Consider the following 16214-nt stretch of genomic DNA (forward strand, 5'->3'; position numbering starts at 1 on the left):
TAAAATTAAACTAAGCATACTTTTAAAAATACTTTTTATAAATTGGGCTTATTTTTTTAATGTTTCTTAACTTAGTATAAAATTATCAACTCTTACGTATTTTATAATCTTTTAAGTGCCAGGCGTTCAACATTTTTAAATACTGGAAGCTTTCTAATGGTTTGAAAATCCTAAAGAAGAAAGTGGAATGGCTGTTCGGCCTGTATTTTAAGGTAGAACTTGTAAGAAGTATTAAATATTAAATTTTTTTTTTAAACCAAACAAATTTAAAATTACTTTGTTTTTTAACCGGGAGCCGCAATACAATTACTTGTTGTTTAACTGTTTTTTAACTGTTAACAAGATTATTTGTATACGCCGCAGACAAAATGAATCCGTTTGACAAGTCTTGTTAAATAAATTTTTTTTCACTAACGGTTTATTTTCTTTCAGCAAATGAAAATTTTTAAAATAACTATCAGCTAATCACATCCGGGTTTAAAAAAAAAAATCTCTAGAGTTTACGAAATTAATATTAACACTGTTCCAATTCAATCACTGAAATGCGTTCGTTATAGATTTAGGTTGAACTCTACAAAACATTAGCTTATCATCCAGGACAGTTAATTCAGTTGATTTTATTGCAGACTGCAGTGTGAAGAGCATCTAGTTGAGATGTCCATTTATCAAGAGCGCAAAATCTGCATTTAAAAAAAAAAAAAAAAAAGATCATCGTGTAGACTTTCGTTTGAACTTGTGGTATTTCAAAATGAAGATAAAAAAATCAATAACTAAAGAAAAAGAGCCCACCTTGCAATGCCAGTTGTCGCTTTCTCAAGCTCTAAAAGTTGATTAACTTGATCGATGCGTCCTTGAATTGTTCTAATAAAATTAGGAGAAGACATAAAGATAAAAAAAAAAATTTGACTAATTCTAAAAAAGTATTTGTAAAGTCAACGAATTCTTAACTTAAAAATTACATATCTAGAAATTACATACTTATCTAGAGATTACATACTTATCTAGAAATTACATACTTATCTAGAAATTACATACTTATCTAGAATACATTGGACAATTAAGAACTCAACTTCTGTAGAATCCACGTTCAATTCCTAGAAAGATATTTATAACAAATAGTAGAATTTAAAGTAAGCAGAGTTAAACAATACAGGTTCTTGCTTTTTTGATTTGAAACCTATCAATAACCATCTTAAAACCATTAAAAAACAAAACAACAACGAACCTTTGAGATGAAAGGGATATGTATTCTTTTATATGGCCTAAAAATTACAGCAAAAATTTAATAGGCTGCGTTAAAATCGCGCAGTGGGAGCAGTTCAAAGTTAAGCATTCTGACTTCCGAAACAAACATTCTCAGACCAAACAAAAAATAGAAGTTGTGCCATTAGTAAATTTAAAAGGGAATGCCAAAATTATTTTTTAAAAGTATATATTCTCAGTGTAAATTTTTCCTAAACAAATTCTAATTCCAAAACACTATGATGACGCTGCAATTGATACATTTTGGTGAACTTTTTTTCTCATAGCGCTATAATGATTTTCAAACAGCCAACATAGACTAGGCTGGATACACCCATGCATTGCGTAGTTGCTCAATGTGCGCAGGTCTGACATGTTTGTTCCGCCAATACTTACATAGTAATCGAAGCAGAAATAAGTTTAAATAGCGAGTATGAACTTGGTTACTTCAACATAGTAAAAAGTGTACCTGATTAATTTGACGAGAACTTGTGTGCGTATATTTCTCAAAAGATCTAAAAAAAATTATAGAAAAATTCTACAAATATCTCATAATCGTCAAATTAATTGAAAGTATACTATAATGACACATTAATGTATATTAATCTCATAACAGTTTTAAAATAACCTTCAATATGCTCTCGGATAAAGGGATCGTCCATAATATTAGCCCTGCAAAAAGCAATTCGTTTAAACCATGAACGACTGTACAAACAGGCCTCTTAAACATGTAAAATGAGACCTGGGGGGCTGGGAACTTACACAATAGTCTTAAATTATTTTATATGAATAATTGCTTCTTAGTTTTTAAATTAAAGTTTTATAATTATCCTGTTTACAGACAAAAAAAAAAAAAAAAAAAAAAAAAAAAAAAAAAAAAAAAAAATGCCTAAAAATTGCTGTGTGAATTGTAACCGTAATTGCAATAAGCAAAAAAAAAATATTTCTGGCCACTTTCTGAAAAAGAAGAATATTATCGTTAGGTGAATATTATTCCACAAGACAGTCTAACAATCCAGATACAATCTATATTCTAGTTTTGTGTTTTTAGTATATATATATATATATATATATATATATATATATATAAATATGCTTTGGTATATATATATAAATAAAAAAAATAAAAAAAATTTTTTTATTACATATATATATATAAATATGCTTTGGTATATATATATAAATAAAAAAAATAATAAAAAAAATTTTATTATATATATATAAATATGTTTTGGTATATATATATAAATAAAAAAAATAAAAAAATTTTTTTTATTATATATATATATATATAAATATGCTTTGGTATATATATATAAATAAAAAAAATAATAAAAAAAATTTTATTATATATATATAAATATGTTTTGGTATATATATATAAATAAAAAAAAATAAAAAATTTTTTTTTATTATATATATATATAAATATGCTTTGGTATATATATATAAATAAAAAAAATAAAAAAAGTTTTTTTATTATATATATATATATATATATATATATATATATATATAAATATGCTTTGGTATATATATATAAATAAAAAAAATTAAAAAAAATATTTTATTATATATATATAAATGTTTTAGTATATACAGCGGAGAAAATAGAATTAGCCTCACCTTTATTTTTTGTTCTAATTTAACAAAAATCGCAGTGAAGCAATTAATAAACCTACTTTATTTTTTATCATCTTCTTCTACACTAAAAAATTTGTAAATTGGTATGTTTAATTAATTACAAATGGAAAAAAAATTAAAAGTATTTGATTTGTGGAGAAAATTGAATTAGCCTCATTAACGTTATATACAAAGAAATAAAGAAAATATTTTGTTTTTACGCTCATTTAATATTTAGTATTGCTTCCTGAATTTTTAATGACTTCAAATATGCAACTTGACATACTAGTCACAAGATTTTGGATAGTTTCTACAGATATTTCATTCCAAGCTTCTCTGATACGAGTTTTCAGGTCCAAGGTGTATTCAAATTGCTTACCATTTTCATAAACCTTTCTAGAAAGTATTCCCTATAAATTTTCAATTGGGTTAGTATCTGGACTACATGTGGGCCATTCCATTATGTAAATATTTTTTTCCCTAAACCAAGCTTTTGTAAGCTTTGAATTATGGATAGTAGCATTATCTTGTTGGAAAGTGAAATTTTCACCCATCAATTCCTCACCATGTTCAAGCAAACTTATTTCTAATAAGTCAATGTAGTCCTGTTAATTCATTTTTGTTGAAATCCATGCCAGTGGAAGTTTTCCAGCAAAGGAAAAAACCCCCCAAACCATAACATTTCCACCACCAATGTTATGACTCATCCGAGTTTCTTTCTCTTTTTGAAGATTGTCCAAGTAATATTAATAGCCATTAGGACCATCTAGATTGAACTTTTTTTCATCACTAAAGAGAACTTGATCCCACTCTTCTTACTAAGACGTGTTCTTTTGCAAATTGTAATCTAACTTCTTTATGACGAGCAGTAAGTTTTGGTTTTGGTTTACACTTTTCCAAATTGTGTTTGGATCTTCATGTAAGATTTATCTCACACGTTGAACAGATACAGGTAATTGTAAATCAGCATGAATTTGAAATGCAGTCATGTGCTGAGCACCAGCAAGACGTACAATAATTCGTTTAGTATGATTATCAATTTTACATTTGCCACCACTTCCCTTGTAAGCTCCATAAACAACCCCAATCTTGAAGTAATTATTAACCACTCTTGGCAATCTTTTAATTTTCTTTGCAATTTCCTGATTAGATAAGCCTGTATCTTTTTATGCTTTGATTACTGCTGATTCTTCATTTGTTAAACGCTTACCACATCCCATTTCAAATTAAGGTATCAAAAACTAAATGTAAAGAACTTTATGAGCACTGATTTCACAGTCTTTGTTTAACTTACAAATAATAATAAAAAGCTAAGTCACAAATGCACATCACCAGATCAAAATATACAAGTAAACTGAAAATAATTATTGATGAAGCTAATTCTATTTGTTACCGCAATTATCAAGTATTATAAATTTTATGGTTTTATCAAATGTACCACAATTTAATTATTCTATATTATAATCTAAAAAGTTGTTGTTTGTAACAATAATTTTATGTGTGTGGATACAAAAGATGCACCGCATAAACTTGCTTATAGATTTACAAAATATTGGATCAGTTCATGGTGAGGCTCATTCTATTTTCTCCACTGTATATATAAATAAAAAAAATAAACAAAAATTTATTATTATATATATATATATATAAATATGTTTTAGTATATATATATAAATAAAAAAAATGAAAAAAAATTTTTTAATTATATATATATATATATATATAAATAAAAAAAATAAAAAAAAATTTTTTATTATATATATATACTATATATAAATATATATAAAATATATATAATATATATATTTTATTATATATACATATATAGTAGTAGTAGTATATATTTGTTACAACAAAAGTAAAAATAATTGACAAATATAAATAATAGATTGTCAGATTATAGTTAGTTTTTGTGAAGCTCATATTGCAACTCTCACAAAGGAAAGCTGCGAGCTGTAGTAACATTAGAACTTATCGAGGTTCGCTTTAAAACTGTTGACAGTTGGAGAACTGATTACTTTATCTGGTAACATGTTCCATGCCTTGGCAATGCGATTGTTAAAAAAGTGGAAACGAGCTAAATTGTTGTTGTACTTCTCACGATTTATATATATATATAATAATATATTATATATATATATATAATATATTATTATATATATATATAAATATGTTTTGGTATATATATATATAAAAAAAATTAAAAAATTTTTTTTATTATATATATATAAATATATTTTGGTATATATATATATAAATAAAAAAAATAAAAAACATTTTTTTATTATATATATATACTATATATAAATATATATAAAATATATATAATATATATATTTTATTATATATATATATATATATATATATATATATATAATATATTATTATATATGTATATAAATATGTTTTGGTATATATATATAAATAAAAAAAGTAAAAAAAAAATTTTTACTATATATATATACTATATATAAATATATATAAAATATATATAATATATATATTTTATTACATATACATATATATATATATAATATATTATTATATATATATATATAAATATGTTTTGGTATATATATATATAAAAAAAATTAAAAAATTTTTTTTATTATATATATATAAATATATTTTGGTATATATATATATAAATAAAAAAAATAAAAAACATTTTTTTATTATATATATATACTATATATAAATATATATAAAATATATATAATATATATATTTTATTATATATATATATATATATATATATATATATATATATATATATATATATATATATATATATATATATATATATATATATATAATATATTATTATATATGTATATAAATATGTTTTGGTATATATATATAAATAAAAAAAGTAAAAAAAAAATTTTTACTATATATATATACTATATATAAATATATATAAAATATATATAATATATATATTTTATTACATATACATATATATATATATAATATATTATTATATATATATATATAAATATGTTTTGGTATATATATATATAAAAAAAATTAAAAAATTTTTTTTATTATATATATATAAATATGTTTTGGTATATATATATATATAAATAAAAAAAATAAAAAAAATTTTTTTATTATATATATATATATAAATATGCTTTGGTATATATATATAAATAAAAAAAATAAAAAATATTTTTTTATTATATATATATAAATATGTTTTGGTATATATATATATAAATAAAAAAAATAAAAAATATTTTTTTATTATATATATATACTATATATAAATATATATAAAATATATATAATATATATATTTTATTATATATATATATATATATATATATATATATATATATATAATATATTATTATATATGTATATAAATATGTTTTGGTATATATATATAAATAAAAAAAGTAAAAAAAAAATTTTTACTATATATATATACTATATATAAATATATATAAAATATATATAATATATATATTTTATTACATATACATATATATATATAATATATTATTATATATATATATATAAATATGTTTTGGTATATATATATATGAAAAAAATTAAAAAATTTTTTTTATTATATATATATAAATATATTTTGGTATATATATATATAAATAAAAAAAATAAAAAACATTTTTTTATTATATATATATACTATATATAAATATATATAAAATATATATAATATATATATTTTATTATATATATATATATATATATATATATATATATATATATATATATATATATAATATATTATTATATATGTATATAAATATGTTTTGGTATATATATATAAATAAAAAAAGTAAAAAAAAAATTTTTACTATATATATATACTATATATAAATATATATAAAATATATATAATATATATATTTTATTACATATACATATATATATATATAATATATTATTATATATATATATATAAATATGTTTTGGTATATATATATATAAAAAAAATTAAAAAATTTTTTTTATTATATATATATAAATATGTTTTGGTATATATATATATATAAATAAAAAAAATAAAAAAAAATTTTTTATTATATATATATATATAAATATGCTTTGGTATATATATATAAATAAAAAAAATAAAAAATATTTTTTTATTATATATATATATATATATATATATATATATATATATATATATATATATATATATATATATATATATATATATATATATATATATACATATATATATATATAAATATGTTTTGGTATATATATATAAATAAAAAAAATAAAAAAATTTTTTTTATTATATATATATAAATATGTTTTGGTATATATATATATAAATAAAAAAAATAAAAAATATTTTTTTATTATATATATATACTATATATAAATATATATAAAATATATATAATATATATATTTTATTATATATATATATAATATATTATTATATATGTATATAAATATGTTTTGGTATATATATATAAATAAAAAAAATAAAAAAAAAATTTTTACTATATATATATACTATATATAAATATATATAAAATATATATAATATATATATTTTATTATATATACATATATATATATATATATAATATATTATTATATATATATATAAAAATATGTTTTGGTATATATATATATAAAAAAAATTAAAAAATTTTTTTTATTATATATATATAAATATGTTTTGGTATATATATAATTTACATCTAAAAATTAAAAGATCCTCTACATTAAACTTGGGTATACAAAATGTCCAATCTGCTATTAAAAAATCTGCTATCATTCACGATATAGTGCATAATCATTCTCTAGATATTTTTATACTCACTGAAACTTGGATAAAGTCAGACGACCCTACTGCAATTCAAGAAGATATGGCCCCAACAGGCTTTAAAACAATTCAGTACTGTCGATCAGATCATCGTGGAGGAGGCATTGCAATAATATACCGAGACAACTTAAATATCAAACCACTCTCACTATTGTCTACCTGCCTGTCTTATGAGCGTACATCTGCCAAACTAAATCTGGCAAATAATATCTACAATATTATTGCTATTTATCGATCAAATCCAATCATTCCAACAAATATTTTCTTTTTCGAATTATCTGACCTCCTAGAAGAACTTCAAACATTATCTGGAGAAATACTTCTGTGTGGTGACTTTAACTGCCCAGGTAATACTCCAACAACCTGCAATTCAAGACTTGCTGAGATTCTAGAGACCTACAACATGAAACAAAGAGTTCAATCTCCAACTCGCATATCACCTACTACCGGTATAGCCAACTTGCTTGATCTAGTAATAAGTCGACATGATGATATTTCACTCAACAATATTCAAGTAACTGATGAGGGTATTTCAGATCACTATATGATTCAGGTTACACTTTATCATCAACCATCAAAGAGTAAAACTGTTTGGTTTTCAAAACGAAACTTTAGAAAGCTAAACTTGTCATGCTTTATAAAAGAATTGCAAGTAATGCCATGTTGCTTATCACCTGAAACCAATGTGGATGATTATGCTGAACAAATAAAATCAAATATAACAACTGTTCTCGATCATTTAGCACCCGTTCGGAAATATTCAATGCGAATTGGTAAACATGAGGATAAATGGTTGTCTTCAGATGCCAAGAATAAAAAAATCAGACGTCGTAAACTGGAGCGTTGTTATAAAAAAACTGGAAACTTATCAGATAAAAAACTATATCGAATTGCATGCCGTGAGGCATCAGCAGCAATACATAAATCAAGATGTGATCATTATAAGGCAAAGCTAAATTCAGCATATGGTAATCAGAAAGAAACATGGAATATTATTAAGAAATTACTACATTTAAATAGCTCTAAAATTAAAAACGCAATACCAGAAGCAAAATGCAATATAATAAGTCAATATTTCATACACAAACTTGAAAGTATAAAAAATACTATCCAGGAAAGGCTTGCGAATAGCCCAAAATCTAAATTCATTTCTGAGTTATATCCCCCGGTAAGCTTTTTAACAACATTTGGTACAGTCACACCTGCAGATGTATCAAAAATAATCAAAGCTCTCAAACCTAAGACATCGCCACTTGATATTATTCCAACAAACATCCTTAAATCTTGTTCAGAACTTTTCAGTCCAATTATAGCTCGCCTTGCTGACCTCTCATTCAAATCTGGAATTTTCCCAGCCTCATATAAAGTTGCTCAAATAACACCAATTCCCAAAAAATCAGGACTAGCAGAATTTGACTTATCAAATCTACGCCCAATATCAAATCTCAATACAATTTCCAAAATTCTTGAAAAGCTTGCATTATCTCGTCTCCTTCCACACGTAACTTCATCTATTAACTTCAATCCTTTACAATCTGGTTTTAGATCGAATCACTCAACTGAAACAGCACTATTAAAGATATGCAATGACATCCTGCTAAATATTGATGATGCTTTGAACACTATTCTCCTATCTCTGGACATATCTTCAGCATTTGATACAATTGATCACAGCCTGCTGATTTCCCGTGTTAAAAATGAATTTGGTGTCACAGATATTGCACTAAAATGGCTGACATCATACTTGCACTCTCGAAAATCTTTTGTTTCTATTGGATCAACAAAATCTAGACTAATGGCAAATTCAACAGGAGTACCACAGGGTAGTGTATTAGGCCCATTTCTATTTTCCATGTTTGTTTCACCTGTATATCGTATTATAGCTAAGCTTGGTACCAATCATCATCAATATGCTGATGATACCCAACTTTATACTGCCATCAACCCAGGCATAGATAGTATTAATAAAATCAATGTGTGTGCTAATGCATTAACAAAGTGGTTTCTAGAAAATGGACTTCTGCTCAACCCAAATAAAACAGAAGCTGTTTTATTTGGATCTAGAAAACAAATTAGCAAGCATAAAAATGATTCAAAAATTGTTTTTTCTGGAACAACACTAAATATGATAAATTCAGTAAAAATCCTTGGTGTCACCCTAGATTCATCGCTCTCTATGGACAAACACATAAACAACACTATTAAATCCTGCAATTACCATATTCGAGCACTACGCCACATTCGGCCGTGTCTGACTAAAGAAGCTGCAAATACAATTGCATGTGGCATTGTTAACTCTCAGCTTGACTATTGTAACAGTCTTTTATCTGGTACTAATCAAAAAAATATTAAAAAACTCCAACGAATTCAAAATAGCTTATCTCGAATCATTTTCAATTCTGCTATTCATTTAAATTCAGAAATATTGCTGAAATCTCTTCACTGGTTGCCAATAAATCAAAGAATAATCTATAAGATATCAGTTATCACATATAAAATTTTATTATCTAAATCTCCAGCATATCTTTTTGAACTCCTAGAAATCCGAACTTCAAAACATAATACTAGGTCATTAGACAGTTGTCAACTTACACATCGTCAGCAAAAAACTTCTCTGGGCTCAAATTCTTTTTGTATGGCTGCACCTCGAATTTGGAATGGTTTATCTATGAACACGCGAAACTCAACCTCTTTAGAAACATTTAAAAAAAGACTAAAATATGAACTTTTTATAAACGCTTTTTCAAACTCATAGCTAACTTGTTTTAGTGCTTCTGAATTACTTCATCACTATTGTGATTGTTGTAAATAATGGCACTTTAATCTCTAATTATTATTATTATTATTATTATTATATATATATAAATAAAAAAAATTAAAAAAAATTTTTTATTATATATATATATATATATATATATATATATATATATATATATATATATATATATATATATATATATATATATATATATATATATATATATATATATACATATATATAAATATGTTTTGGTATATATATATAAATAAAAAAAATAAATTTTTTTTTTTTATTATATATATATAAATATGTTTTGGTATATATATATATAAATAAAAAAAATAAAAAATATCTTTTTATTATATATATATACTATATATAAATATATATAAAATATATATAATATATATATTTTATTATATATATATATATAATATATTATTATATATGTATATAAATATGTTTTGGTATATATATATAAATAAAAAAAATAAAAAAAAAAATTTTACTATATATATATACTATATATAAATATATATAAAATATATATAATATATATATTTTATTACATATACATATATATATATATAATATATTATTATATATATATATATAAATATGTTTTGGTATATATATATATAAAAAAAATTAAAAATATTTTTTTATTATATATATATATACTATATATAAATATATATAAAATATATATAATATATATATTTTATTATATATATATATATATATATTATTATATATGTATATAAATATGTTTTGGTATATATATATATAAATAGAAAAAATTAAAAAAAAAATTTTATTATATAGCTTGGGAGTTTTTAGAAATTTTGTTACAACCTTGCTATGTTATATTTATTGTTTGGTATAAACTTTAAAGTAAAGCTAGGAAAAGATTTTTTTATACTCTATCTTTGCATTTTCCCTGCGTATGTTTATTTCTACTTTACATTTTCCCTGCATATGTTCATTTCTACTTTGCATTTTCCCTGCAAATGTTCATTTCTACTTTGTAAGCACCTTTTAGCACCTTTTTTTCTTTTAGGAAATTCTTTTGTTTTATTGATAAAGTAGCCAGGGAATGTTTTTTTAATATAATTGTGGCAGCTTTGCTATTTATAGACATTTTTTTTTACGAGCAAGGATTCAGTTATCCTTAAATTTTCTTTAGTTTATGTTTTTTTAATGGCTCCCAGTTCCAGGTCTCCACTTATATGTTTAAGAGGACTGTTAATATAGACAGCCATGACTTAAACAATTTTAACAATTAACCAACTGGCATAATTAACATATACAATCAGTATAACTAACAAGCATAATTAATAATTTACACCTATTGGTTTTCACAATCCTTTCAAATTCATTTATGTCATTGTTTTGATAAGCGCTGAAAAAAATAGCAAGTATGAAATATAAGTGAATTAGTTATGACAGGTTAAAAATTGAAATAAATTATTGTAATTGAAACATAGAATTGAAACATAGTGCATGTGTAATCAGAGTGTGAGTGAAATAGCAAGTGCCATTCTCTAGGGAGCTTTAAGAAAAAAATAAAATGGAAAAAACACAAAGAAAATTGATATGTAATAAAAGTGATCTTAATTTTGAAGAATTTGTTGTCTTTTGCCTAACAGAAACATGTAATTGGAACATGGTACCTATCAATCACCTACAAGTAATGTAATTGAAGTAATTCTAACATGGTACTTATCAATAGTGCTTTGTTACCTTACTAGGTTAGTCATCGCAAGGATATCCACATCATTCTTGTAAGGTTTGGCCTAAAAATACAAATAAATATACAAAAGTGTAAAAAAATACACCTTTAAATATAGTAACTCTATAAAAATATTAAAAAAATATGTGTTAAAAATTTTTTAAAAGGTACTTCTTGTGAATCAAATGGGTTTATGTCAGACTTCATGAGCATATATGCCAAGACTAGATACTTTAAACATGTTATTCGTCTAAAAAAGGTTTGAAAGACGCTATATATAGAAAATGCAAAACTTATTAATATGGAATATAATGAAGTACTAAAACTAGCATTATAAGTGCTCATAGAAAAACTTGACCACAATTTTGAAAAAAGTAAAGAAAGGCAAACCTTGGACTACCAGATTCATCGTAATTCTTGAATGCCTGAAAGAGAAGAGCTACTATAATAAATATTCAGATAATGTATATTGGGAGAGTAAAAGAATACTATGGTAAAAGGTGTCTATTTCAGCACAGAGTACTTTTTTAAATTTTTTTCAATAAACTCATAAGCATCAAATACTGCATTATACCTCAAAAAAATCAGTTGCTGCATTTTCATATTCTTCTTCGCGAAGGTGCATTTTACCTCCACATTCTATAGGAAAAATCAAGAGTTTAAAATGAAAAATTTAAAAAAGTTAAATTAAAATTTAAAGTAAGTATAAAAAAATTAATAAAAAAAAAAAAATTATCATAAAAATTAAAAGGTAGCAATTAACTTGTTTACCTCGAATCACCCCCATAATTACAGGATGTGGTATTGCAGACTTAACGTGTAATGACTGTTCATATAGTGTCTTGAAAAAAAAAAAAAATCAAAATTTAACATGTTAACTTTGCTGAAATCACAGCTTTTAAAAAAATTTTTAAAAATTTTAAAAAAATTTTAACTTTTTAAAAATTCAGTTTACAAATGTTACCTTTAATTTCTTGTTATTTTTCTAAGAAAAATATTATAAACTCATTAGGAAATCAATCAATCATACATTCATGCATGCATGTATGTATGTATGTATGTATGTATGTATGTATGTATGTATGTATGTATGTATGTATGTATGTATGTATGTATGTATGTATGTATGTATGTATGTACATTTTGTCAATCTTAAATGTGTATGAACAGAACTTTTCACTAAATCTCTAATCTTCTTAACTTTTTATTAAAAAATCAAAGGTAGGAATTTAATATATAATAATAATTATAATGAACATATAATAATGAACAATAATAAGATGAAAAAAGGAAACTAACTTAAATCATTGAATTATTCAGAAAACAGGTAAAAAAACTCATTAGGATAAAAATCATAGTGTGCTTAAAAATGGCCTAACCTGGGCAGTGTACATTTGAATTTCGAGAGCATAAATTTCCAAAAGCTGAGTTCCTTTCTTTAAGTCTTCTTCGCCATCATCAGTCTAAATAATAAAGATACTTATATGAGACAAAAGAAAATGAAGATACTAAGGTGAGTTTAAAAAAACGAAGATATATAAAATAAAAATTTACTTCGCATGCTTTTCTCAGCTCTCTTATAATCCTTGAAAGTTTTGTGTAATCTTCCAAGTCATAGTATAGTTTGCCAAGCTAAAAAGTTTTAACACCAGAAATAAGAAAATGACAAATTATGATTTTGTTGATAATTCCAATTTAGTGTATTTAAAAAAAATCACAAATAAAACACACAAAATCAAAACAGCAGGTTCAAAATATTGAACAGCAAGCTACTTACTTTACAGTTGGTTTTAAACCACAACCTGTCATTCTTTGCATCTTTTAGTGCTTCTAGAGTTGTTTCATAGAAATTTTGCAGCAATGTCATTTGTTTTGATGACGAGATAAAGTCAAGTATAGAGTTTATAGATTTTTCTGAATGATTGCGAGTTACAGAATTCTAAAAACAAAATGTTAAATATTTAAGATTTTAAAACAAAAAAGTTAATGTAAATTTAGCCTTTCTAATTCAATTCTTTTTAAGGAAAAAAAACAAACAAACAAAAAAACACAGGCTTCATCAACAAAATCAGTGAAATTTACCTTGATGTAAGTCAATAGCTCTTTATAACGGGTCATCATTTCATCATATCGTTGCTTTAACAAAAGAAAAGAAGTCATGATTTATTAAAACATGAAAACCAATGACTGTAAATTTGTTTTTCATTTATTACTATTTTAAAAAAAACAACAGAAAAACAAAAAATACAATTGTAACAAAGGATTAGATAAACAGCAGGATAACTTTAGCCTGGGTTTCATGCATCAATGCAACAAATACACCCTTCTTTTCACAGATTTAAATGTTTTTTCATCTTGAGAAATATTCTTTACTGTGATAATTCAAAAACATGACAAAAGTGTAAACTTTTGAGCAACTAGAATTTTCTCCAACTGTGAAGTTTTTATCATGCAAATCTGAACTAAGAATTGCTACTAAAGCAAAAAGTGATTTGTAAAAAAATTCCCTTTCTCTTTTTCTAAATACTTAGACAGTTAATAACCAATATAAGCTAAGCTATAAATACAAATAGTTTTAACACCTACTATCAAAATATATTTTGTATAATGTATACCATTTTGAGTAATCAAGCAATAAAACCATTTTTTCTGACAGATAGTATTTACTTTTTTCTCTTTTAATTCTTTTCAAGCATATTACAAGTTGTTACCCATTTGGCATTGATGAATTGTTACTCATATGATATAGATAAGTTGTTACTCATATGTTACAGATGAGTTATTACTCATACAACAGATGAACAGTTACTCATACTTTCCCATCAACTCAATGCAATCAAAGCACTTCACAAATTCAATGGAACCATTAAATATTTTGAGAATTAAACTTTACATTTTTACTATGCTTTTTTGCTAAATGAATCAATTTAAAATTTTAATTAAATTTACAAATTGATAGCTATTTTTTTGTTAGAGTCAACTTGTTAAATATAAAATATTCATAGTACATGAATATTGTACACCTCACTAAAAAATCATTACAATGACAACAAGAACCATATAGTAATAACTATAACAATAACCAGTATACCAGCCTATAGTTAATCTTCACCATCTGCTTAAGCGCTTTGAAGCCCCACTCACCCTTTTCATGCTCAAGTTCCAACACCTGAAAGAACAACACAATCGAAAACCAATGTAATGCTGTTGATACTTTGTAAAACCTTTTTGTTATTCAATGTTTCATTCTGTTATGCCATGACAATCGAAATTTAAGGTAACAAATACTTTTTTTTGACATGAAAAAAACCAGAACAAGAAAATATAAATTTACATGCTTAAAGCTTTCAATGGCAGAATGAGGGTCATCCTCTTTAAGAGCTTTTGAATTATAAAATTGATTTTCTAAATCTACATCTGGCTCACTGTTGCTATCTGTTGAATATTCCTAAAATAACAGAAGTATTATTTATCAATAACGAAGAAAACTTTTTTTTTTAAATCAGGAAAATGCAACTCACCAAATCATACTCTTCATCATCATCCATAAAATCATCGTCAGACATTTCAAGTTGTTATAACTATTAAATCTGTATAAAATAATATATTCATGTATATTTATATGTATATAAATATACATGAATATATTATTTTATACAGATTTAATAGTAATATAAATTTCAAACTGTTAAATAAATAAAAATTATCAAACGAATAACTACAAATGTTTTAAAAACATAACTTTGTAAATATTTAGGCAAAATGAAAGACATAAAAAGTTTAACTTTAGCAGTGTAACATTAAAAAAAAAATTTTTTTTAAAGATTTTTATAAATTACAAGGTTTTTAAAATTTTATTTAAAAGGTGTGGCACATATATTTGCGCATTCTTTACTTTAAAAAATCAGCATAATTTACATAAATAAACATAAATTAACTTTTTTATTTTTCTATAAACTATTTTTAATGATACACTTTTTAAAAAGTTTAAAAGTTAACAATTAGATGAGAGTTTCTTAATGATTTAAATA

The 16214-nt window shown here is 22.8% G+C and overlaps 1 protein-coding gene across 2 annotated transcripts; it reads right to left on the reverse strand.

Moving 5' to 3' along the window:
* Nucleotides 1–276: 276 nt before the first annotated feature.
* On the reverse strand, nt 277–15808 carry LOC145188208 (COP9 signalosome complex subunit 2-like). Of its 2 annotated transcripts, none has more exons than XR_016448990.1 (20): nt 15705–15808; nt 15518–15631; nt 15275–15352; nt 14266–14319; nt 13961–14122; nt 13738–13815; nt 13563–13646; nt 13148–13168; nt 12955–13024; nt 12758–12822; nt 12574–12625; nt 12355–12433; nt 12195–12247; nt 11800–11853; nt 1871–1914; nt 1712–1757; nt 1226–1262; nt 1036–1094; nt 790–861; nt 277–680 (listed from the first exon to the last, which is right to left on the reverse strand). XR_016448990.1 is itself a non-coding variant. In XM_090076084.1 (20 exons), exons 1-20 carry the CDS (start codon nt 15747–15749, stop codon nt 608–610), a joined length of 1323 nt encoding a protein of 440 aa, XP_089932210.1. In that variant the 5' UTR covers nt 15750–15808; the 3' UTR covers nt 277–607. The 2 variants fall into 2 exon arrangements, 1 of the variants encoding a protein (XP_089932210.1); XM_090076084.1 differs by having other exon boundaries at nt 12574–12608.
* Between the last annotated feature and the right edge of the window lie 406 nt (nt 15809–16214).

Source organism: Hydra viridissima, unplaced genomic scaffold (assembly GCF_058129835.1).
Source record: "Hydra viridissima isolate aposymbiotic clone 2 unplaced genomic scaffold, HvirCarnegie_v1 scaffold_1, whole genome shotgun sequence".
Taxonomy (NCBI): domain Eukaryota; kingdom Metazoa; phylum Cnidaria; class Hydrozoa; order Anthoathecata; family Hydridae; genus Hydra; species Hydra viridissima.

Coding starts and splice junctions, on each gene's coding strand:
- LOC145188208 (XM_090076084.1), bottom strand. CDS start 15,749: ATGTCTGACGATGATTTTATGGATGATGATGAAGAGTATGATTTG. Junction 13,816..13,960: donor GGTTTAAAACCAACTGTAAA/GTAAGTAGCTTG, acceptor AAAACTTTTTAG/CTTGGCAAACTATACTATGA. Junction 681..789: donor GCGACAACTGGCATTGCAAG/GTGGGCTCTTTT, acceptor TTTTAAATGCAG/ATTTTGCGCTCTTGATAAAT.